Source organism: Lipophrys pholis, assembly GCF_963383615.2.
Source record: "Lipophrys pholis genome assembly, chromosome: 20".
Classification (NCBI taxonomy): domain Eukaryota; kingdom Metazoa; phylum Chordata; class Actinopteri; order Blenniiformes; family Blenniidae; genus Lipophrys; species Lipophrys pholis.
In genome coordinates this window covers 24,850,918-24,874,487 of record NC_137648.1, presented here as the reverse complement: position 1 = coordinate 24,874,487, position 23,570 = coordinate 24,850,918, and the positions used below count along the sequence as shown (strand labels likewise).

Sequence of the window (23,570 nt, the reverse complement as noted above, 5' to 3'; positions counted from 1 at the left end):
GTTTCCCTCCAGGTCCAACCAGTATATCCCCCGTGTTGGCCACAGTCTGCGGTCGAGACGTACCAGGACCGCTCCACTCTAGTGGCGAGTTCATGTTCATCCACTTCTCATCAGACAGCCTGGTCAGCGGCCGAGGCTTCAACGCTTCCTACGCCAAAGGTCAGACACCACAAGGAGAGTCTGCGTTCCGTCTCTCTGTTCCATCGTTTCCTCTCATCCCAGCCAGAGGAGCAGAAGGCCTCCTCCTCTGAGCCTGCCACCTCTTCCTTCCACACCGGCTCTGGGAAGGTGTCCAGAAGGGACTGTGTTGTGTTTGACACCTTACAAATAAAATTGATAGGTTTGAAGACAAAAACAGAATTTGACAAGTTGAAGGTAAAATGTGGCATTTTCATTCTGACTGCCGACATTATGCAAGATATTAATTAGATTCTAACGCGTCACACAAACATTATTCATGGAGGACGTGTTTGGAGATGCAATAGGAACAATATACCACTGCTTTAAAGGCATTTTCAACAAACTTCAAACCTGTTAGTTCCATTGTGTCATGAACATGGCACACCCAAAAGCACACTTACACCGATTCTCTTCAGTTCACGAAGGTCCAAGGATGTCCAGAGGCATAAACAAAGTCCGAAATTCAAATGAACAGGGAACACCAGGAAAGATGCATAGGTTCTAAGGCCACGTTTACACGCCCCTGGGTTTTTAAAAAAAACTCTATTTCCCTCCACCTTTAAGAAAATGTGTTATTTACACTGACCTACATATAAAGCTGGTGAGGAGCTGCTATGAGCAGCCAGACCTGTAGGGGGCAGTGTACACATGAAGTAATGTGAGGGGAAACACACACACACACACACACTCACACACAGATGAGATGGGACAAAAGACAAGATAGACTCCATGGGGGAACAGGAGGACACATCGTTTGATGTCTATTCTCGTTACTATGGTAACCACTTAACGTTCCATGCCTCGTTTGTTTCCACAGTTCTTAGACGTGGTTCTCAAGTACTAATCTGAGAGGTGAATAAATAAACCCTGAGAATAAATAAATGCATTTCTCCCGATGATTTGTGATGAAGTCATCTGAAATCCAGGGAGGAGACGAGGTCGTCCAGTCTGTGACTCGTGGTGATTAAATGAAGCCTCATGAACCTCTTTCTTCATTTATCAGATGACGTGTGCTTTCAAACATTAGCTGAAGAGACAGCGCCACCTAGTAGTGTGAGAAGATAGTGACAGGTTGGTGAAGCCTCCTCTGGACATCAGGACTGTGACTCAGGAACATGGAGGGCCAGTTCTTTGGTAGAAACTCTGTGAGGATGACATGAGGAGGAAACGTCCATCCAGCTGGATTAACTGGATTAACTGCCCGTCTGCTGAGATGATCCCTGAAGAACCCGTTCTGAACAGAACAGCACCAGCCCAGTCTGCCGAATACTTACTGATCCATCTGATTGTAGCCAACATTTCCCTGCCTTCCCTACCTTCCCTGCCTTCCCTACCTTCCTTACCTTCCCTACCTTCCCTACCTTCCCTACCTTCCCTACCTTCCCTGCCTTCCCTGCCTTCCCTACCTTCCTTACCTTCCCTACCTTCCCTGCCTTCCCTACCTTCCCTGCCTTCCCTGCCTTCCCTACCTTCCTTACCTTCCCTGCCTTCCTTACCTTCCCTACCTTCCCTACCTTCCCTACCTACCCTGCCTTCCCTACCTTCCCTGCCTTCCTTACCTTCCCTGCCTTCCCTACCTTCCCTGCCTTCCCTGCCTTCCCTACCTTCCCTGCCTTCCCTGCCTTCCTCACCTTCCCTGCCTTCCCTGCCTTCCCTAACTTCCCTACCTTCCCTGCCTGCCCTACCTTCCCTGCCTTCCTCACCTTCCCTACCTTCTCTGCCTTCCCTAACTTCCCTGCCTTCCCTAACTTCCCTACCTTCCCTGCCTTCACTACCTTCCCTACCTTCCCTGCCTTCCCTACCTTCCCTGCCTTCCCTGCCTTCCTCACCTTCCCTGCCTTCCCTGCCTTCCCTAACTTCCCTACCTTCCCTGCCTGCCCTACCTTCCCTGCCTTCCTCACCTTCCCTACCTTCTCTGCCTTCCCTAACTTCCCTACCTTCCCTGCCTTCCCTAACTTCCCTACCTTCCCTGCCTTCCTTACCTTCCCTACCTTCCCTACCTACCCTGCCTTCCCTACCTTCCCTGCCTTCCTTACCTTCCCTGCCTTCCCTACCTTCCCTGCCTTCCCTGCCTTCCCTACCTTCCCTGCCTTCCCTGCCTTCCTCACCTTCCCTACCTTCTCTGCCTTCCCTAACTTCCCTACCTTCCCTGCCTTCCCTAACTTCCCTACCTTCCCTGCCTTCCCTACCTTCCCTGCCTGCCCTGCCATCCTCACCTTCCCTACCTTCCCTGCCTTCCCTGCCTTCCCTAACTTCCCTACCTTCCCTGCCTTCCCTACCTTCCCTGCCTTCCCTACCTTCCCTGCCTTCCCTGCCTTCCCTAACTTCCCTACCTTCCCTGCCTTCCCTGCCTTCCCTGCCTTCCCTGCCTTCCCTGCCTTCCCTACCTTCCCTAACTTCCCTACCTTCCCTGCCTTCCCTACCATCCCTACCTTCCCTACCTTCCCTGCCTTCCATGCCTTCCCTAACTTCACTACCTTCCCTACCTTCCCTGCCTTCCCTACCTTCCCTACCTTCCCTAACTTCCCTACCTTCCCTGCCTTCCCTACCTTCCCTACCTTCCCTGCCTTCCCTGCCTTCCCTAACTTCACTACCTTCCCTACCTTCCCTGCCTTCCCTGCCTTCCCTGCCTTCCCTAACTTCACTACCTTCCCTACCTTCCCTGCCTTCCCTGCCTGCCCTACCTTCCCTGCCTGCCCTACCTTCCCTGCCTTCCCTGCCTGCCCTACCTTCCCTGCCTGCCCTACCTTCCCTGCCTTCCCTACCTTCCAAAGCATGGAGGCTGATCAGTGCTGGCTGCTGTGTTGTCAGGTTGTGGTGGGTCCCTGGCGGTGGACCGAGGCGTCCTGAGTAGTCCTCACTACCCTCACAACTACCTGCCCGGCCTGGACTGCCGCTGGTACGTGGAAGTGACTCCTGGTTTGAGGGTTTCTGTCAGCTTCCAGAGTCCGTTCCAGATCCAAGGCAGTGGAGAGCAGTGCAGCCAAGGAGACTACCTGGAGGTAATCACATTACTACCTCCACCTCTATCTCACCACCACCACCACCACCACCTCTATCACACCACCACCACCACCTCCATCACACCACCACCACCACCACCACTATCACACCACATCCACCTCTATCACACCACCACCACCTCCATCACACCACCACCACCACCACTATCACACCACATCCACCTCTATCACACCACCACCACCTCCATCACACCACCACCACCACCACTATCACACCACATCCACCTCTATCACACCACCACCACCTCCATCACACCACCACCACCACCACTATCACACCACATCCACCACTATCACACCACCACCACCACCACTATCACACCACATCCACCTCCATCACACCACCACCACCACTATCACACCACCACCTCAATCACACCACCACCTCAATCACACCACCACCACCAGCACTTCTATCACACCACCACCACCACTATCCCACCACCACCACCACCTCCATCACACCACCACCACCACCACCACCTCCATCACACCACACCACCTCTATCACACCACCACCACCTCCATCACACCACCACCACCACCACTATCACACCACATCCACCTCTATCACACCACCACCACCTCCATCACACCACCACCACTATCACACCACATCCACCACTATCACACCACCACCACCACCACTATCACACCACACCACCTCTATCACACCACCACCATCTCTATCACACCACCACCACCACCACCTCCATCACACCACATCCACCTCTATCACACCACCACCACCACCACCTCCATCACACCACATCCACCTCTATCACACCACCACCACCACCACCTCTATCACACCACCACCACCTCTATCACACCACCACCTCCAGCACTTCTATCACAACACCACCACCACTTCTATCACACCACCACCACCTCTATCACACCACCACTACCACCACTTCTATCACACCACCACCACCACCTCTATCACACCACCACCACCTCTATCACACCACCACCACCACCTCTATCACACCACCACCACCACCTCTATCTCACCACCACCACCACCACCTCTTTCACACCACCACCACCACCTCTATCACACCACATCCACCTCTATCACACCACCACCACCTCTTTCACACCACCACCACCACCACCTCTATCACACCACCACCACCTCTATCAAACCAGATCCACCTCTATCACACCACCACCTCCAGCACCACTTCTATCACACCACCACCACCACCACCTCTATCACACCACATCCACCTCTATCACACCACCACCACCACCACCTCCATCACACCACATCCACCTCTATCACACCACCACCACCACCACCTCCATCACACCACATCCACCTCTATCACACCACCACTACCACCACTTCTATCACACCACCTCTATCACACCACCACCATCTCTATCACACCACATCCACCTCTATCACACCACCACCACCTCTATCACACCACCACCACCACCACCACTTCTATCACACCACCACCACCACCACCTCTATCACACCACCACCACCACCACCTCCATCACACCACATCCACCTCTATCACACCACCACTACCACCACTTCTATCACACCACCTCTATCACACCACCACCATCTCTATCACACCACATCCACCTCTATCACACCACCACTACCACCACTTCTATCACACCACCACCACCTCTATCACACCACCACCACCTCCATCACACCACATCCACCTCTATCACACCACCACTACCACCACTTCTATCACACCACCACCACCTCTATCACACCACCACCACCTCTATCACACCGCCACCTCCAGCACTTCTATCACAACACCACCACCACCACCTCTATCACACCACCACCTCCAGCACTTCTATCACAACACCACCACCACCACTTCTATCACACCACCACCACTTCTATCACACCACCACCACCACCTCTATCACACCACCACCACCTCCATCACACCACCACCACCACCACCACCACCTCCATCACACCACCACCTCAATCACACCACCACCACCAGCACTTCTATCACACCACCACCACCACTATCCCACCACCACCACCACCTCCATCACACCACCACCACCACCACCTCCATCACACCACATCCACCTCTATCACACCACCACTACCACCACTTCTATCACACCACCTCTATCACACCACAACCATCTCTATCACACCACCACCACCACCACCTCCATCACACCACATCCACCTCTATCACACCACCACCACCACCACCTCCATCACACCACATCCACCTCTATCACACCACCACTACCACCACTTCTATCACACCACCACCACCTCTATCACACCACCACCACCTCTATCACACCACCACCTCCAGCACTTCTATCACAACACCACCACCACCACTTCTATCACACCACCACCACCTCTATCACACCACCACCACCACCACTTCTATCACACCACCACCACCACCTCTATCACACCACCACCACCTCTATCACACCACCACCTCCAGCACTTCTATCACAACACCACCACCACTTCTATCACACCACCACCACCACTATCACACCACCACCTCAATCACACCACCACCTCAATCACACCACCACCACCACCACTTCTATCACACCACCACCACCTCTATCACACCACCACCACCACCACTTCTATCACACCACCACCACCACCTCTATCACACCACCACTACCACCACTTCTATCACACCACCACCACCACCTCTATCACACCACCACCACCTCTATCACACCACCACTACCACCACTTCTATCACACCACCACCACCACCTCTATCACACCACCACCACCTCCATCACACCACCACCACCAGCACTATCACACCACCACCACCTCTATCACACCACCACCACCACCACCACCACCCCCATCACACCACCACCACCACTATCACACCACCACCTCAATCACACCACCACCACCAGCACTTCTATCACACCACCACCACCACCACCTCTATCACACCACCACCACCTCTATCACACCACCACCACCACCTCTACCACACCACCACCACCACCACTATCACACCACCACCACCTCTGTCACACCACCACCACCACTATCACACCACCACCACCTCTATCACACCACCACCACCACCACCACTATCACACCACATCCACCTCTATCACACCACCACCACCACCTCTATCACACCACCACCACCACCACCTCCATCACACCACCACCACCAGCACTTCTATCACAACACCACCACCACCACTATCACACAACCACCACTTCTATCACACCACCACCACCACCACCTCCATCACACCACCACCACCACCTCCATCACACCACCACCACCAGCACTTATATCACAACACCACCACCACCTCTATCACAGCACTTCAATCACACCACCACCACCTCTATCACACCACCACCACCACCACTTCTATCACACCACCACCACCACCACTACCACACCACCACCACCACCACTATCACACCACCACCACCACCACCACCACTACCACACCACCACCACCACCACTATCACACCACCACCACCACCACCACTATCACACCACCACCACCTCCACTACTATCACACCACCACCACCACCACCACCACCTCTACCACACCACCACTATCACACCACCACCACCACCACTATCACACCACCACCACCGCCTCTATCACACCACCACCACCACCTCTATCACACCACCACCACCACCACTACTATCACACCACCACCACCACCACCACCTCTACCACACCACCACTATCACACCACCACCACCACCACTATCACACCACTACCACCACCTCTATCACACCACCACCACCACCACTATCACACCACCACCACCACCACCTCTACCACACCACCACTATCACACCACCACCACCACTACTATCACACCACCACCACCACCACCTCTACCACACCACCACTATCACACCACCACCACCACCACTATCACACCACCACCACCACCTCTATCACACCACCACCACCACCTCTACCACACCACCACTATCACACCACCACCACCACCACCACCACCACAACCTGTGTTGAAGGTTCCACCACTGCACAAAGGGAACCTGGAACCTGCTCAGTGTGAATGAAGTGATTGAAGCTGTGAACCAGTGGATGCAGCTTCTGTCTTTCCTAAACCTGTTTAACATTTCTATGAGGATTGGAATGACGAGTGTGAAGTGGAACCCAGTGGCACTCTGGACGCTCTGGGACCGCCGTGCGCTCCGGATGCTCTGGAGCAGCAGACAGTCGACCTCCTCCTCCACCCTCCTCCACCTCTAGTCACTGAGGATAAAACACAAAGTCCACTGAACCTTTTCAGTCCCTCTTCAAATATTTAATTTAGACATTTAATAAACAGATAAAACTGAACTTTATCACTCTGCTGTGTCACTACCATGATGTCACTCTCTTCCAAGATGTCACTCTCCCCCATGATGTCACTCTCCTCCATGATGTCACTCTCCTCTGACCTCCATGTCGTCCTCCTCCATGATGTGACTCTCATCCATGATGTCACTCTCCTCCATGATGTCACTCTCCGCCATGACGTCACTCTCATCCATGATGTCACTCTCCTCTGGCCTCCATGATGTCACTCTCCTCTGACCTCCATGATGTCACTCTCCTCCATGATGTCACTCTCCTCCATGATGTCACTCTCCTTCATGATGTCACTCTCCTCCATGATGTCACTCACCTCTGACCTCCACGATGTCACTCTTCTCTGGCCTCCATGATGTCACTCTCCTCTGGCCTCCATGATGTCACTCTCCTCCATGATGTCACTCTCCTCCATGATGTCACTGTCCTTCATGATGTCACTCTCCTCCATGATGTCACTGTCCTTCATGATGTCACTCTCCTCCATGAAGTCACTCTCCTCCAACCAGGCACACACACACACACACACACACACACGCCTGCTCACCTTCCCCTCCCTGCTTCTCAGCCAATCACAGGCCGCCTCACTCTAAGGGTGTATTCAAGTAACACAAAAGAAAAGGAACCAACAGAACATCATTATTGAATTACTGCAACAAGAACACAACTGCAGAGATGTTACACTAATTTTGTAATAAAGTTACTTTTAAAAACAAGTAACCAGTAAAGTAACTAAGTTACTTTTAAAAGAGAAACTATTAATCATGTTTTCAAGGTAACTGTGGCAACGCTGGTTGTGATACCCACTGTAGGTGTGTGTTGGAGTGCTCACTGAGCACACCTGGTAGGACTGTAGAGTTCCTTCAGCCTGGAGCAAATCACAGTCCTGCTTCAGCACAGAGAGGAAACTGCTCTTTTGTCTCATGAGTCCCTTTATTCATTTGGGGTTTTTCTCCCTCCACCACAGCTAAGGAACGGTCCGGATGGTTCATCTCCACCTCTTAGACCACCAATCTGTGGCTCCAGTCCGCCCCCCCACCTCCTCACCACCGATAATCACCTCTTTATCCGCTTCGTGTCCGATGACTCCGATGAGGCCGGCGGCTTCAAGCTGCTCTTCGAGGCCAGCAGTCAAGGTACCAGGTCCTTTTCTAGCTTTCCTGCCCCAGGACACATTTTATTCTGACTCAGAATGGAATGTGAAGGAAAGCATAGGCATGTTTGAGAGCTGCTGCAGGACAGATGTCTGGAGCTTCTGGACATTCAAAGGAAAATTGATTGATTGAAGAAACACTGGTCATTTCAACAGGGATGAAAGAAAGCACAAGCGATGTCAGTGGTTTGGAGATTCTTTAAAATTTATCACAACGACAAAAGTAAGACAGACTGTAAATTATGTTCTGACAAAATATAGATAGTTGGTGCAACTTCATCACCAGCAACTTCATCACCAGCAACTTCATCACCAGCAACATTTGGACCAGGAGAGTTAGAATGATGTGGCTCAGTAGTTTAACTGCTCAGTGGATCAGGAGGATTTTACTCCGAGCCATGCTACATGCTACATGCTAAGGGGTTTCAGGACTCACACACTGGTGATGCCGCATGCTACATGCTACATGCTAAGGACTTTCAGGACTCACACACTAGTGATGCTACATGCTACATGCTAAGGAGTTTCAGGACTCACACACTAGTGATGCTACATGCTAAGGAGTTTCAGGACTCACACGCTAGTGATGCTACATGCTAAGGAGTTTCAGGACTCACACACTAGTGATGCTACATGCTAACGAGTTGCAGGACTCACACGCTAGTGATGCTACATGCTAAGGAGTTTCAGGACTCACACACTAGTGATGCTACATGCTACATGCTAAGAAGTTTCAGGACTCACACACTAGTGATGCTACATGCTACATGCTAAGGAGTTTCAGGACTCACACACTAGTGATGCTACATGCTAAGAAGTTTCAGGACTCACACACTAGTGATGCTAAAAGCTAAGGAGTTTCAGGACTCACACACTAGTGATGCTACATGCTAAGAAGTTTCAGGACTCACACACTAGTGATGCTAAAAGCTAAGGAGTTTCAGGACTCACACACTAGTGATGCTACATGCTACATGCTAAGAAGTTTCAGGACTCACACGCTAGTGATGCTACATGCTAAACGTGATTAAAGTATGACTTATACAGACGCTCACTGCGAGCTGGAGCGTGTGCCTACAGTGTGCATCGAGCGGTGTACTGTTAAGCTGTAAGGCTGTTGGAGGTGACGTAGCGTCGATACAGAGTCTGTGCAGACGTGGTTCGCAGTGGTGCATAGCCTTCGCCTATTGTTTGCATATAGGGTATGAATTAGGCTTTTTGGCAGTGAATAAGTACTTGTATCATTACTCGTTATCAACAAGTAGCTAAAGATTAGTACTTGTATCCCTCCAGTAAAAAGTTGTATCAGTGCTACCAGAGTTTGTAGTAATTGGTGAGTGTAATGTGTTGTAAGGTGTATTTACATGAGGATTCTGAATATTCCTCATGAAAATATCCAGATATGTTGATGGTGATGGTTTAGCAGTGAGCAGGCTCAATGGACATGGTTACACCTCATACGCTTCAGTCAGGCTCACTCTTGGGTGCTTTGCTTTGACAGCATGTGGAGGCCGGGTCCAGCTCAGTGATGGTGATCCTCCAGGATACATTACTTCCCCCGACTACCCTCAGAATTACCCTCCAAACATGGACTGTGTCTGGGTCATCGTTGTACCGAATGGAGAAGCTGTACAAATCGATTTTGAAGACGAGTTCTTCATCGAACCCACAACAAGGTATCGCTGCTGTCACTCCACGTTGGGATTCATTCATTCTCTTTGTTTACAGATTGTATCTCGTACATCCGTCAGAGCTCAGCACTCATCAGGCGGTCTGATTTCTTTCCTTTACCAACCCTCTTGTTTCATACGGTTGTTTTTCTCAGTTGCATGTACGATTACTTGGAGGTGCGCGATGGTTCAACCACCAGCTCAGAGTTGATTTCCCGTCTGTGTGGAAACAGTCGACCTTCTACCCAACACTCCACAGGCTCGTCCATGCTGCTGAGGTTCCGGACTGACAGCAGCGTCACACACAAAGGATTCAAAGCAAAGTTCTCCATAGGTGAGCAAGAGAAGATTAATCCAGTGATTCAGGTGTTCTTCTGCTGTTCTGTACTTTTCATTGATAAAGGGGCTCATTACTTCTCCATCCTGTTAGTATGCTCATTTAGTTTGAAGCTGCAGAAATGATATAAAGTCAAGACTTCCTGTTCCCGCCTCAGAGAGCTTTTCAAAATAAACAGTTCAAATGGAATCTGTGTTGTGCAACATGAAGTTAGTGATATTACTAATACTACTAATGATACTTCAGTTTTCAAAATATTTATGTATTGTGTGTGTGTGTGTGTGTGTGTGTGTGTGTGTGTGTGTGTGTGTGTGTGTGTGTGTGTGTGTGTGTGTGTGTGTGTGTGTGTGTGTGTGTGTGTGTGTGTGTGTGTGTGTGTGTGGTCCCAAACTTAAGTTAATTAGGGAGGGAATTCCCAATGATATAAGAAAAATATTTTCCAGTTCTCAACAATAATCCAGGAGTATATCGGTTCCATGCCGACATGGTGGGAGGACTTTAAGCTGAGTTGTCTTCGGTCCAGAGGCGGCAGAGCAGCACAGACTGAAGACTTTCTTGCACTTTAGTTGTCTGAGACACAAAAAGAAGAAAAAGAAAAAGTGGTTCTCTCTCTCCATCTGTGTTTTCATCCCAGGATTAAACCTGGGCTCCATATGTGACAACATCACATCCATCAGCCACAATAATTGGAGATTATTATAAAAAAATTAAGAAAAGGAAAATGACTTACCCAGCCTCATTAAACAGTGGTTGTAAGGTAACTGAATGTCAGGTTTACTTCAGGTACAGTTACACTACATTCAGTTCATAGTTCAAACCCATAAAGTTCCCCAGAACACCAGTGAGACAAGATTATAAAACTGAAAAAAATAAACAGAACAGCAGTAATACAGAAGAGAGAAAAATACATGCATAACTAAAGTAATACAAGAGAAAAACCAAACAAAAGTATCAGAATTCATTTTTCATTTTAACATTAATTATTTTACTTTTTAATGTGTTTTTGAAGTACAACAAAGATTTACACAGTTTTACATCCATTTCATAAAATGACTCCCAGAAAGGAAATGTGTGTTGTCGTACTCTGGCGTACTCTGGCGTACTCTGGCGTACTCTGTCGTACTCTGTCGTACTCTGGCGTACTCTGTCGTACTCTGGCCTCAGACACTGGTGTGCCCACTGGCGTGATCCGCATCACCTCAACTCCGACACCGTGTTGTGTGTGCAGGAGATTGTCCTGCTGCTGGTCGTCCTGGCGTGCTGGGCGTGTTGGCTATCGGGCGTGCCACGTCCTCTTGCCTTTGTGCGCTGGCTTTCCGGTGTGTTGGTGCGCTGGCTTGCCGGTGTGTTGGTGCGCTGGCTTTCCAGTGTGTTGGTGCGCTGGCTTTCCAGTGTGTTGGTGCGCTGGCTTTCCGGTGTGTTGGTGCGCTGGCTTTCCAGTGTGTTGGTGCGCTGGCTTTCCAGTGTGTTGGTGCGCTGGCTTGCCGGTGTGTTGGTGCGCTGTGCTGGCACACTTCCTGCTCTGGCTGCGATGTTCCCTGACGTGTCCAGGTCTGGTGCTGTGGATCCAGACACCTCAGCTCCACTGCTGCCCGATGACACTGGGGGCAGAAGGTTTGAGTTAGTGCTCAACAGGGTTCAACAGGAGCTCCCCCTCTCAGGAACAGGATAAAACTAGCACTTACCCATCACTTGTAGATGAAATCCATCCATGTAAAATGCTGCTCAAAGTCTTTGTTGTTCTGAGTTCGCCCTTCCATTGTTGCTGTCGGTCTTCTTCTACTCACAGTTTCCATTTCTTCTTCAAACGAGCTCCTTGAAGCAGGTCCGCCATCGTATCACCGGATCTTTCTGTTAAATTCGCCGCCATCACCTCCAGAACATCAGATAATAACAGTGCGTCATCACGCACCTGCCCAAGGGCCAATCACTGAAGCCCATTTCAATGACGACACCCAGACCAGCACCAGAAACTCCGCTTGCCCTGGGGCGTTCTATCTCAATAACATCACAATCTGATTGGCTGTTGATCCTGTCACTCACCATTTTAACCCAATAGCAGCGTCCAGCTTCCAATCAGAGGTTAGCGATGCAGTTACTGCTGTGATGCGTTTAGATCAGTGGTTCTCAAACTTTTTACACCAAGTACCACCCAGAAAGTACTTTGCTCTCCAAGTACCACCATAATGACCAACACTATACAGTAGCCTAGTAAGCCTCAGCATTCATCAAAAACAAGACAGAGGTTTTACTCCTAAAGAAGTATATTTAATATGGTCAGCCATTGTAACATTGTACACAGTTAGATTAGTAACACTACGCTTAAATATAAGAAAATAAAAGACTGTACTTAAATAATGATTCAATTAAAATATATTGCACAGAAAAGTTAAATAAACATTGTACTTAAATAAATGAAAAGCAAACGAACAATAAACTGTTCTTAAAGATGAAATAAAACTGTACTGTACTTAAATGTTAAGTAAAGAATGTAAAGTACTTTATTAAAAATAAATCAAAACAGGCTGCCTGAACCTCACACACACACACACACACACACCCTGTGTTTGGGCTTTTCCACCACAAAGAACCAGGTTCTAGTTCAGGGCCGGTACCAGAGCCAGTTCTTAAATGAGCACCACTAAAGAACCTTTTTCCACCGTTAGCGGAGCCAGTAGAGCTACGTCACTGCGTCACTCCAAAACGTGATACGTCACTGATTTCACCAATGTGGCGCTGACAGCCTCATCCAGGAACCAGGAGACGGACTGTACCAGAGGTTTAGTCCGGGTCGCTCCATCTAGTCTGACCAGAACCTCTGAAGCACCAAAGAGCCAGAAGACATTACGTCTCTTGTCTCTATTGGTGTTTGTTCACGTCCGTCTTGTTTTAGTCCAGAGTCCCAGAGTGGACATAGAGGGATGGAGGTGTAGAAGGATAGAACGCTGCTCTACAGCCGTTTCCATGGTAACCTAGGTAAACACTCTGATTAAAGTTCTCTTTCACATGAAGCCATTAAAAAGCTCATTTTAGCTCTAAAAACTCCAAGTTTTCATTTCCAGTAGTTTGTAGTTTGTTTAGTAGTTCCTGAGGAACTAAAGTATTGGTTATAAAATAATATCGGAGCGGAGTGGAGCGCCCCCTGCTGCCTCACACTGCCTTGCTCAGCGGCTGCAGCTCCTCAGCCGGCGGTCAGAAGGTGAAACAAGACCTGGACGTGACGTTAGTTAGAATAATGTCACCATGAAAAGTGTGGAAAATAAACAACAATGGAAAACTGCTTCTAAATTATATCTGACGTAGTTGACTGACAGGTGGAGCTCTGCAGCATCTCGAGAGCCGCAGCTCCGTGAACGCGGATTAAATAATCCCGTTCCCTCGTATTATTAACTTCAGGAAGCGACTTATTATATCATTCCCACGTGTATTTTTAATTTCTTTCTCTCTATAACCACTCTGGGGCTCCGTGTTCGCTGGAGTTTTCAGAAAGCCGGTTCAACCTCGCCTCCACCTTGTAGGTAGAGATACCTCCAGAGATACCTCCAGAGATACCTCCAGAGATACCTCCAGAGATAACTCCAGAGATAACTCCAGAGATAACTCCAGAGATAACTCCAGAGATAACTCCAGTGATGCCTCCAGAGATAACTCCGGAGATACCTCCAGAGATAACTCCAGAGATACCTCCAGTGATACCTCCAGAGATAACTCCAGTGATACCTCCAGAGATAACTCCAGTGATACCTCCAGAGATAACTCCGCCCCCAGCTGATGACGCGTCAGGTCCCTCTCTGGTCCAGCAACGAAGTGGGGCCAGAATAGCAGCAGTTTAGCCCCTGTTTGACCGGGGCTTTGGTGGTGGAGAGACAAGAACTGGTGCTAAGGCTGGCCCTGGACCAGAACTAGAACCTGATTCTTTCCGGTGGAAAAATCATCCATATTATTAATCAGCGGGCAGCGTGACGGCAGAGTTACGGCAGTGGCGGCACTTCATGTCATGATCGGCCATAATGCTAACCTCCGCGACTCGACGTGAAAAGTCATTTTACACACAAAATACTTCCCTTTTTTCACCAGGATGAGCTCAGATAGGCCTTTTCTCACAGAGCTGCTAAATCCCGTGTTTTCAGGTGCAGTACACACTAAGTTAGGGTATAAACGCTCTACCATGAGTTGCCGTGACGTGAACCCAGAAATGAGGTCCCTTTGTCGGGGTCAGTCCACAGAAAGTACCGCTGAATAACCGTTTTCACATCAAAACTTTATTTTTTATAAGAACTCGATTGTATGTCGTTATTCATGGTACAGGGGAGGAACTCTTGGAAATTCATGTTCAGAAACGTTGTCTGGAGCCGTAGAGGCGGAGATGCCCCCCTGTGCCCACCATCAGCCGACTGGCACAGCCTGGGACCCCGCTACTGATTAGTTCAGGCGCCGGGACCAAATATTCAAGAAAAACCCTTTATATAGTGAAATATGAAGGTAAAAGTAACGGCAGGGAAAACAGTCAAAAGGAGCTTTAGAGCTCAAAGGGTTAAAAACCTCCACCTCTTGCCATCAAGTCTTGCCTGCTACCGTGAATAACTGTTGATGTCAGCGCTTTTATATTTATTTCAGTGATCCTTTGGCGTACCACTAGAGGGAGCCCCGAGTACCACTAGTGGTACGCCTACCACACTTTGAGAATGACTGCGATAGAGGACGTAGGAGATTTGAGCTCCACAGAATAGAACCAGCCGTTTTCTGGATAAAGTGGCATATTGAACAAGCAGCCTTGTTGATTCCAGACACAGATTTCAGAATCACTTTTTAACTATTAAAAATAAATGAAAAATCATTTTTGACAGGGCAGTGCCCTGCTGCCCCTGACTGCTCGTTCTCGCTCTCACCAGAGTAGCGAGTCCCCTGAATATTACCATCATAACAGAAGCCCAAACTGTTGTGCAACCGAGCAAAATAAGCCCACAGAGCATCTTGATGAATTCCCTGCTCGCTGACACATTTGAGCAGAGTGTTGCAGATTGCCTCTAAGGTTCCGTTTCCAGCTCAACCGGTTTACAGGTTTTATTTTGGATTTACACAATGAGGCAAGTTTTATTGGATGACGTTGTGCTCTGATCAAGTAGGATGCTAAATCTTTCCTGTGACTTGACAACACATTGAGCCAGCTGTGCTGACGTTGTCTCTTCAATGAATATTGACATGTTTCAGGAAGCTCCGTCTGAATGCAACATATTGCTGAGATTGGCTCCCCTGTGCTGCTGAAGCTGAGTCAGGGCTGGTTGGATTTTGAATGACAATGCAGAATGTGTAGGCAGTGTGAATGCAGCTCTCCATAACCTCTAACTTTGACTCATTTGCTCTCCTCCAAAGTGCCGTGTCAGGAACATCTTTGATGCTCTTTATGGCAATTTCTACATTTCAAATGTGACACTTCCCATATTTACTGATCTGTCATGTAACTTTTTTGCTGTTTTTGCTTTTATCCTGTTGACGAATGCTTGTTTGATATGTACCTCCTCTTGTGTAAAAGGACCCAAAGCACAAATATCTGAGCAAATGACACCGTGGAGGGTGAGGACGTTGAGGAGGGTGGGGAAGGTGATGAGGTTGAGGAGGGTGGGGAAGGTGATGACGTTGAGGAGGGTGGGGAAGGTGATGAGGTTGAGGAGGGTGGGGAAGGTGATGAGGTTGAGGAGGGTGGGGAAGGTGATGACGTTGAGGAGGGTGGGGAAGGTGATGAGGTTGAGGAGGGTGAGGAAGGTGATGAGGTTGAGGAGGGTGGGGAAGGTGAGGAGGTTGAGGAGGGTGAGGAAGGTGATGAGGTTGAGGAGGGTGGGGAGTGTGAGGAGGGTGGGAAGGGTGAGGAGGTTGAGGAGGTTGAGGAGGGTGGGGAGGGTGGGGAGGGTGAGGAGGGTGGGGAGTGTGAGGAGGGTGAGGAGGGTGAGGAGGGTGAGGAGGGTGGGGAGGGTGAGGAGGGTGAGGAGGTTGAGGAGGGTGGGGAGGGTGAGGAGGGTGGGGAGTGTGAGGAGGGTGAGGAGGGTGGGGAGGGTGAGGAGGGTGAGGAGGTTGAGGAGGGTGGGGAGGGTGAGGAGGGTGAGGAGGGTGAGGAGGGTGGGGAGGGTGAGGAGGGTGAGGAGGTTGAGGAGGGTGGGGAGGGTGAGGAGGGTGAGGAGGGTGAGGAGGGTGAGGAGGGTGAGGAGGGTGAGGAGGGTGAGGAGGGTGAGGAGGTTGAGGAGGGTGGGGAGGGTGAGGAGGGTGGGGAGTGTGAGGAGGGTGGGAAGGGTGAGGAAGATGAGGAGGATGGGGAGGGTGAGGAGGGTGAGGAGGTTGAGGAGGGTGGGGAGGGTGGGGAGGGTGAGGAGGGTGAGGAGGGTGGGGAGGGTGAGGAGGGTGAGGAGGTTGAGGAGGGTGGGGAGGGTGAGGAGGGTGAGGAGGGTGGGGAGTGTGAGGAGGGTGAGGAGGGTGGGGAGGGTGAGGAGGGTGAGGAGGTTGAGGAGGGTGGGGAGGGTGAGGAGGGTGAGGAGGGTGGGGAGTGTGAGGAGGGTGGGAAGGGTGAGGAAGATGAGGAGGTTGGGAAGGGTGGTGAGGTTGGAGAGGTTGAGGAGTGTGAGGAAGGTGAGGAGGTTGAGGAGGGTGAGGAGGGTGGGGAGGGTGAGGTGGCTCTGGAGCACATACCTGCACTGGCTCCACAGACGCTGGCTGCTGGCTGTCGTCATCGTTTCTACTGGGATCTATTTGTAACGTTTGTTTTGAAAAACGAGGTAATACCTTGTTGTAGCCGATCATAAACTTCAATGTTTTACTTCAATACTTCTTTCAAATGGCAGCAGAGCTGCTCATGCTCCCGCTGTCAAGCCCTTTTTGAGAACTTCTTCAGTTGGTCCTGGGGCCAACTTTAACCCTTTTGCTTGCGTAAACAAGCGCATAAGGTACAGCCGAACCGCAATGATTAAAATAAGGGATGGTTCGGCTACGAGCACAACAACCACAACAACAACAACAACAGCGGCCCTCCGACTCCGGGCCCGGCTGGCAAACTGCAGCTCAGGACACCGGAATACTAGCGGAGTGGTGTCCGCCGGGCAGAGGGCAAGAGAAAGCGGTGTGCGCGGAAACAGAAGAGGGGCAAACGGAGTGGACTGCTAGCCAGGCTAAAGGCTAAAGCTGGGAAACCACCAAACCCGTCCCTGTTCCTGGGCAATGTCCACTCCCTGGACAAAAAGATGAACCTGCTTCGACTGAGGCTGGGGGCTTCCAGTGAGATGAGGAACTGTGCGGCGCTTTATTTTATGAAAACCTGGCTGAACAACACCATCACGGACACAGCCTCCCAGATCGATGGCCGGCTTCTGTTCCGGGCGGACCGCTACCAGCAGTCGGGGAAAGCCTGCGGGGCGGATTATGCGTCTATGTCACCAAAGCTTGGTGTACAAACTGTACTTTGGTGAACAGCCACTGCCCCGAGGCCATGGAGCATATAGTAAAGTGCCGGCCACACCCTGGTGTGTTTGTTATGGCTGTTTACATCGCGCCTGGTGCTAAGGCTAACGAAGCGCTAACGGAGCTTCACAATAACATCAGCTCGCTCCGACATAAACACCCAGAGGCTTTTGATGTGGTTGCGGGGGATTTTAACCACGTACACCTGACAGACACTCTGCCAAAGTTCTATCAACATGTCAACATTCCGACAAGGGGGAATAACACACTGGACTGTGTTTACACCAACAACAAAGACGCATTCAGAACCGCCCCCCACCCCCAACCCCACCTGGGCTTCTCCGACCACACCTCCATCATGCTGGTCACTGCCTATCGTCCTCCCCTCAGACGCCACTCACCATCACAGAGGACCATCACAGTGTGGCCCCGTCATGCTGTCCCCACACTACAGGAGTGTTTCCAGTGCAGACTGGCAGATCTTCAGGAAGGCAGCTGTCCACCAAGGAGAGGTGGACCTGGAGGACGACGCGTCAGCTGTCCTCGGCTTCATCAATAAGTGCACCGAGGATGTCACCAGCACCAGGACTGTAACACACTATCCCAACCAGAAACCCTGGCTAAATGCTGAAAGTCAGGGAGGCTGCGTTCAGGTCCGGTGACAGAGTGGCACTCAGAGCGGCGAGGCGATACGCCCAGAGGATCCCAGGAGGATGTGGAGGGGTATAACGTGCATCACAGACTACAACATCCGAGAAGCACAATGCCCCAGGGACCCCTCTCTGCCCGACGCACTCAACATCTTCTACGCCCGATTCGAGGACTCCAACGCCTCCCCCAGCACCAGACTCAGCACTCCACCAGGTGAAGAGCCCCCCAGTGTGACACCAGCAGAAGTAAGAAAGACCCTCCAGAGGATTAACCCCCGCAAAGCTGCTGGACCCGACAACATCCCCGGACTGGTGCTGAAGGGCTGCGCACACCAGCTCACAGAGGTGCTGACGGACATTTTTAACACCTCTCTCAAACAGGCAGCGGTCCCCACCTGCCTGAAGACCGCCATGATCATCCCTATCCCCAAAACATCCACAGTGACAGGTCTGAATGACTATCGGCCGGTAGCCCTCACCCCAATAGTCATGGAATGCTTTAGAGACTGGTCATGACCCGCATTAAAGACTCCATGGACGTCACTGTGGACCCACACCAGTATGCTTATAGGAAAAACCAATCCACAGAAGATGCCGTCTCCTCTGTGGTCCACACAACTCTCACCCACTTAGAGGACAAGGACTCCGATGTTGACCTGATCTTTGAGGACTACACCTCAGCTTTTAATCCCATTATTCCACAGACCCTGATCCAGAAGGTAAACATACTTGGACGGAGCGCCACACTGTGCAACTGGGTCCGAGACTTTCTAACAAACAGGTCGCAGTCTGTGAGGATCCACAACGTCTCCTCCTCCCCCAATCACCCTCAGCACCGGCTCCCCCCAGGGCTGTGTGCTGACCCCCCCCCCCGACCCCCATCTGCACCTCTCCTTCCTCAGCAGGCTGAGGCGCTCAGGCCTGACCTCCTCCTACAGATGTGTGGTGGAGAGCGTCCTGTCCTATTGTCTCACCGTGTGGCACAGCAGCTGCTCTGCAGCAGAAAAGAAGACTCTGCAGAGGGTGGTAGAAGCTGCACCACCTTTCCACCACCATGGACATCTCCACTGCCAGAGGCAAGAAACGGGCCTCCTGCATCCTGAAGGATCCACTCACCCCGCACACGCTCTGTTTTCCCCTCAGGCAGGAGGCTACGGGGTATTAAGAGCAGGACTACCACACTGAGGAACAGCTTCCTGGAAACTGTGAGACTGCTGAACTCTGGAGGACCCCTGTAGTCCCCCCCCGCGACACCCACAGACAAACATGTCTGCACCCGGCAAACATTTACTCTCCTCTGAACACTGTTGCACTGGAAGTTTTTTAGTTTCAAAGGAACGAGGACATGTCATCAGTCTTACACAGGACACACACACTCAATTTAGCATTACATGCATTGTTTTGGAATGTGAGAGGAAACAATTAAACTCCACAAACACCTCCTGCTGGATTTGAACCCACAACCTTCTCTCAGTGAGGCGAGAGCACTAACCACTGCACCAATGAGACAACTGACAATGACTATTAACAAACGCTAATAAAACATTTACTCATGTACATAGTAGTATTCACAAGATGAGAGGTTCTCAAAGTGGTGAGTTTCTCCAAGGAGACCTGAAACGTTCAGTACCTTGAGACCAAAACAATAAACGGTCCTAACTTAGACATTGTCCTTTAAACTTCACATGCTTTCTCCTGTTGTCATTATTTTAATGGCAAATCAATAATCATACAGGCAGTTGGTCTGAACAGACAACCTGTCACCTGTCTCTTTCAACTGATTCTGGCTGTCTTAGATGTCCATCATTTTTATAATGTCCATCATTTTTATATCATTTGTCGACCAGTTATGGCTGTCAGATAGACGTCCAGATTATGGCCTGGACGGACAGACGTGTGTTGGACGTGTGTTGCTCAGTGGGTAGTTATTCTTCGTCGATGCAGAAAAGTGATGCCCAGAGGAAGGGATACCAAATGCAGAGGGGAGATCCTCCACCTTGAGTCGCACGGAGACTCTACTACTACTACTACTACTACTACTACTACTAAAAATATATCTTTAAAAAAAGAATAATACTATTGTCAGTGAAATATTTGTTTTATTTTCTGACTGTAGATTATCATCCCAGTTGAATCCTAATCTGAACCACCAGCACTACCACAGCTTGAAGACAAACAAGTTTTCCATTCTATTTCTGTGGTCCAGTGAAGTTTTGGACCAGTTGAATCAACTCCAGTGGAGGAACTCCACCTTTCTATCCTCAGTGGGATCACCTCACTGAGTTCACTTCTGTTTTAGATTGAACTATTGTCTAACTGTCTGATGTGAAGTATAGGAGACCTCTACTGACTCCACCTTCCCCCTGTATGTCTCCTTCCTCCAGCATCGTGTGGAGGTACCTACCTGGGTCAGAGCGGTGTGATTCACAGCCCTGGTTTTCCACAATCCAACTATCCTGATGGTTCCGTATGTGAATGGTACCTGGAGGCGCCGACAGGACACTACCTGACTATTAGCTTTGCTAACTTCAGCCTGCAGAGCTCCACAGGATGTTCTGCTGACTTTGTGGAAATCAAAGAAAACAATGCTTCTGGTGAGAGAACTGAATCCTTTCTTTATTGGTTCCACAGCTCTGTCTCCTGTACTGCTGCTTTGTCTTTTTCATATGAATGTGAAAATCTTTATCCACTGCCGCAGAGTTGAAGGTTGTGAAACGTAAAGAAAAATGTTTCTGTGGCTTAATTGAACCTTTTAGAAAAAGCTTTCTGACTCTGGTCTTTGAAAACTACTTGCAAGGAAAAACCTTGATTGAGCGAACTGACTGTATACGTGAGGCCAAATCTCTTTCTATAGCTAAAGCTGGGGATTCGTGATGAAATGACTTGCTGCTTCTGGAGAGAATTCTTCTCTTGACAGTCTGTCCTGACGTTGTGCAGCCAAACATGATGAAATGTCTGAGGGATTCTGACACCGTGAGCTTTGTCTTCTGCTCTGTGTGCAGGACCTCTCCTGGGACGACTCTGTGGCAGTGACCTTCCCGATCCTGTGGACACATCTGACAGCTTTGCCTACGTCAGATTTGTCAGTGATGCCATCACCAATGCAGCTGGTTTTAGGCTGTTATTTCAAGCCAGTGTTGAAGGTACAGCATATTATTCCAATATTCCAGATGGGATTCTGTATAGTTATATACACTATGTTGTCAAAAGTATGTCCCCCATTGTCCAAATCACTGAATTCAGGTGTTCCAATCACTTCCATGGCCAGAGGTGTATAAAATCCAGCACGTGGACATGCAGACTGTTTCTACCAACATTAGTGAAAGAATGTGTCACTCTCAGGAGCTCAGTGAATTCCAGCGTGGTGCAGTGATAGGACGCCACCTGTGAGACTCCAGCGGGGAAAGTCCCTCACAGTCAACTGTTAGCAGTACTACAACAAAGTGGAGGTCACTGGGAACAACAAGTCAGCCACAACCAATCACAGAGCAGAGTCGGTCAATGCTGAGGCTCATAGTGTGCAGAGGTGGCCAACGTTCTGCAGAGTCCAGAGCTACAGACTTCAGGAGATCTTCAGATTAACTCCAGAACAAACTTCAGGAGATCTTCTTCAGATTAACTCCAGAACTAACTTAAGGAGATCTTCAGATTAACTCCAGAACAAACTTCATGAGATCTTCAGATTAAGTCCAGATCAAATTTCATGAGATCTTCAGATTAACTCCTGGACAAACTTCATGAGATTATTCAGATTAACTCCAGAACAGACTTCAGGAGATCTTCAGATTAACTCCAGGACAGTGTGTAGAGCAGGGTTCCCCAGCCTTGGGGCTGGTGTCCTGGACGTTTTAGCTCCTCTCAGCTTCAGCACCCCTCAGTCTGATGTTGATGTCATCGTCATGCCTGGATTTGGGGAACCCTGGTGTAGAGCTTCATGGAGGGTTTCTGTGGCTGCATCCAAACCTCACTTCACCAAGTCCAAATTAATCTCTCCACTTTGTGGGATGATCACTGATAGAGGACCATTCAGACACATCGATTCACTGTGCTCTACAAAGACATAAAATACATAGATTATAGCGTAGAGGTCTGGATGACCCAGTTTGACTGGCCTGCACAGAATCCTGACCTCAACATGACAGAACATCAGTGCCAGCCAGGCCTTCTGGCCCCACATTAATGTATGACCTCATACATGGGCCAAGATTCCCATAAACACACTCCTAAACATTTTGGAAAGCCTTCCGGGAAGTGATGAAGCCGCTATAGCTGCAAAGGGTGGCACAGCATCATATTGAATTGTATGGTTTAAACATGGGAGCTCAATCAAGTTGATATTCACGTGAAGGCAGGTGAGCAAATACTTTTGGCAACTTAATGTATTTGTATTGTTGGTGACTCGACTCCACATCACATCATCTGCGGTTCATTCTCCTGAAAGACAGTTTGAAAAGGAAGTGTGATGTGTGGAGTTTAGGAAAGAAGACGTTCAGAAGTGTCATCATACAAAACAGGGATGAGACTGATGAGACAGACGTATAATGAGCTGTAAGACAGGATAGACGGTGAAGAAGACAACGGCTTGGACAGGTCAGTGTGATGAAGGACAGGGAAATGATGTTCCTCTGACTTAAAGTTCAGAGAACTCGACTTGGTCTTGACTGCAGAGGGACTGGAGACGAAGGTCCAAGTTGTTCCTCCACAGAGTTGAGCAGAACCAGAGTGCTGACTCGA

The 23,570-nt window shown here is 49.8% G+C and overlaps 1 protein-coding gene across 1 annotated transcript in view; it reads left to right on the top strand.

Moving 5' to 3' along the window:
* The window catches only part of cubn (cubilin (intrinsic factor-cobalamin receptor)), a gene marked incomplete at both ends in the record, with an annotated part of 170,486 nt that overhangs the window by 99,623 nt on the left and 47,293 nt on the right, over positions 1–23,570 (top strand). The window contains 7 exons of the mRNA XM_080489418.1: positions 13–159; positions 2,992–3,182; positions 8,551–8,719; positions 10,238–10,412; positions 10,562–10,740; positions 21,221–21,430; positions 21,839–21,979. Coding sequence (XP_080345544.1) covers positions 13–159; positions 2,992–3,182; positions 8,551–8,719; positions 10,238–10,412; positions 10,562–10,740; positions 21,221–21,430; positions 21,839–21,979 — 1,212 coding nt within the window. The remainder of the gene's footprint in view (positions 1–12; positions 160–2,991; positions 3,183–8,550; positions 8,720–10,237; positions 10,413–10,561; positions 10,741–21,220; positions 21,431–21,838; positions 21,980–23,570) is intronic.